General features: G+C 35.8%; 1 protein-coding gene across 1 annotated transcript in view; it reads right to left on the minus strand.

Moving 5' to 3' along the window:
* The window catches only part of LOC106110427 (glycine-rich protein 1-like), a 3,293-nt gene extending 1,978 nt beyond the window's left edge, over window positions 1–1,315 (minus strand). Inside the window, exons 1-2 of the mRNA XM_013292250.1 lie at window positions 1,242–1,315; window positions 3–520 (exon numbers count right to left, since the gene is read on the minus strand). Of these exons, the coding sequence (XP_013147704.1) occupies window positions 3–520; window positions 1,242–1,283 (560 nt within the window). The 5' untranslated portion in view covers window positions 1,284–1,315. The remainder of the gene's footprint in view (window positions 1–2; window positions 521–1,241) is intronic.
* Between the last annotated feature and the right edge of the window lie 464 nt (window positions 1,316–1,779).

Here is a 1,779-nt window from a genome sequence, read left to right on the forward strand (position 1 = left end):
AAGATCCACCCGAAGATGATGCTGAACTTGAGGAACTTGAACTAGATCCTCCTCTGTTAACTACGACTGTCGATGACTGTTGTCCATATGGTGCACGTAAAACATTTGTATACTGTCCTCCTAGTCCAGTATTTCTGGCACTATTGCTGCTATATCCATTACTTCCAAATCCGATTCCAGATTCAGAAGCCGACGATGCCGATGCTGCTGAGCTTGATCTGCTTCGGTCAGAGTCCGCAACAGTCGTTTCGACGACATCAGTCTCATATATAGTTTCTTCACCATCAGGACTTGACTCTATTATGAAAGTTTTAGTAATCCTTTCACCTGATTTGTTATGTTTATGTCCTGATCTATCTACGTATTTTTTTTTTATTATTTGTCTTTCCACTAACGTGCCATTTTTTTTTATCACTTCGTCAGATTTTGTTTCCGTTGTCTCTTGAAAGTTTTTGTTGCCCTCTAAAAATCGGGTCATATCTTCATCCAAAACTGCATTATCATCTGCAGCTGCATATAGCTAAAGAGAGAAATTCGGTAAGTTTCTGAATAAATATAATTATCGTTTGCATCGGTGTTTTTAACATTTACTAGCTATATATGTAACGTTTTTAATTTGGTTCAAGAGTGAATATAACGTTCCCTTAAAATCTATATAGGATCATCATATATTGCTAAGACCTTCTTCAACTGTTGCACGCAGCCTCTTTGATGCTGAGACAACATATTAAATCTAACGGATTTAACGGAACAATTTATGAGACGTTATTAGTTATACAAAGATGTACTTTGGCATAAAATATTGTTTTGTCGATGAATTGTGTCGTCATGAACAAGAGCGTCGGTGCCTCAGAGGTATAAGCACTTGTCGAGTAGTGAGGTCAGGTCACTCACTAGTAAAACAGGTCTTGGGTTCTAACCCCGCCATGTACCAATACGATTTTCGATTTTCGAATTTCATATGTATATAATGTACCCAACGTTCTTACGGTGAAGGAAAACATCGTGATACAACCTGTACATATCGGCGAAAAAATTCAAAGATATGTGTGAAGTTAACCAACATACAATGGGCCAGCGTGGTTAACTATAGGCTAGTCACCCCTTACTTAGTTTAGGCTCCGAGCCCTTTAATGGGGACATATAGTGAGCTGGTGATAATTATGATTTTTTTTAACATGATGTATTGTGTAACTGTTGGTTTTTACAAAACTTAATACTTTAAAAAATGGCTGTCTTACCTGCAGTGCGCAGCACAGGATCACAAAGGTTGTTACTCTCATATTGCTGAGAGCTGTAACCGAACTGATGATGAAGTTCTGTTTTCCAGAGCTTTTTATACCGTTAATTTTTTTCGTATTGACGCAAAACGTCTGTTACTTGAATTCAATAATTAAAATAGTTCAAATATTGACAAAATTAACAAACAATATAAATCTTAAGTGAAGTTACCTTGCGATTTTGAACAATAGTATTAATTTTCGCTTGATTAAACCATTGTTTTAGGTAACGTCGTCATTTACCTACATATATGTATATTTGCGAACCAATTTTTAAGTTTCTTCTAAATGTTAAAATCCCTAAGACTGTATTACCTTATTTTTTTGGAAATACGCATTAACTACTTCTACTTTAAGTATCTCGTATATAGTCGTTGCATAATCATGGGTTACACTTCGTCACCTAAAATTGAATAGTTATTAAAATACTATCTTTCGCCCGCGTCTCTGTTCAAATGGACTAAAAAGAAACAAAAGTGAGTAGCCTATGTGTCCTTAC

Source organism: Papilio polytes, unplaced genomic scaffold (assembly GCF_000836215.1).
Source record: "Papilio polytes unplaced genomic scaffold, Ppol_1.0 DF820622.1, whole genome shotgun sequence".
Classification (NCBI taxonomy): Eukaryota; Metazoa; Arthropoda; class Insecta; order Lepidoptera; family Papilionidae; genus Papilio; species Papilio polytes.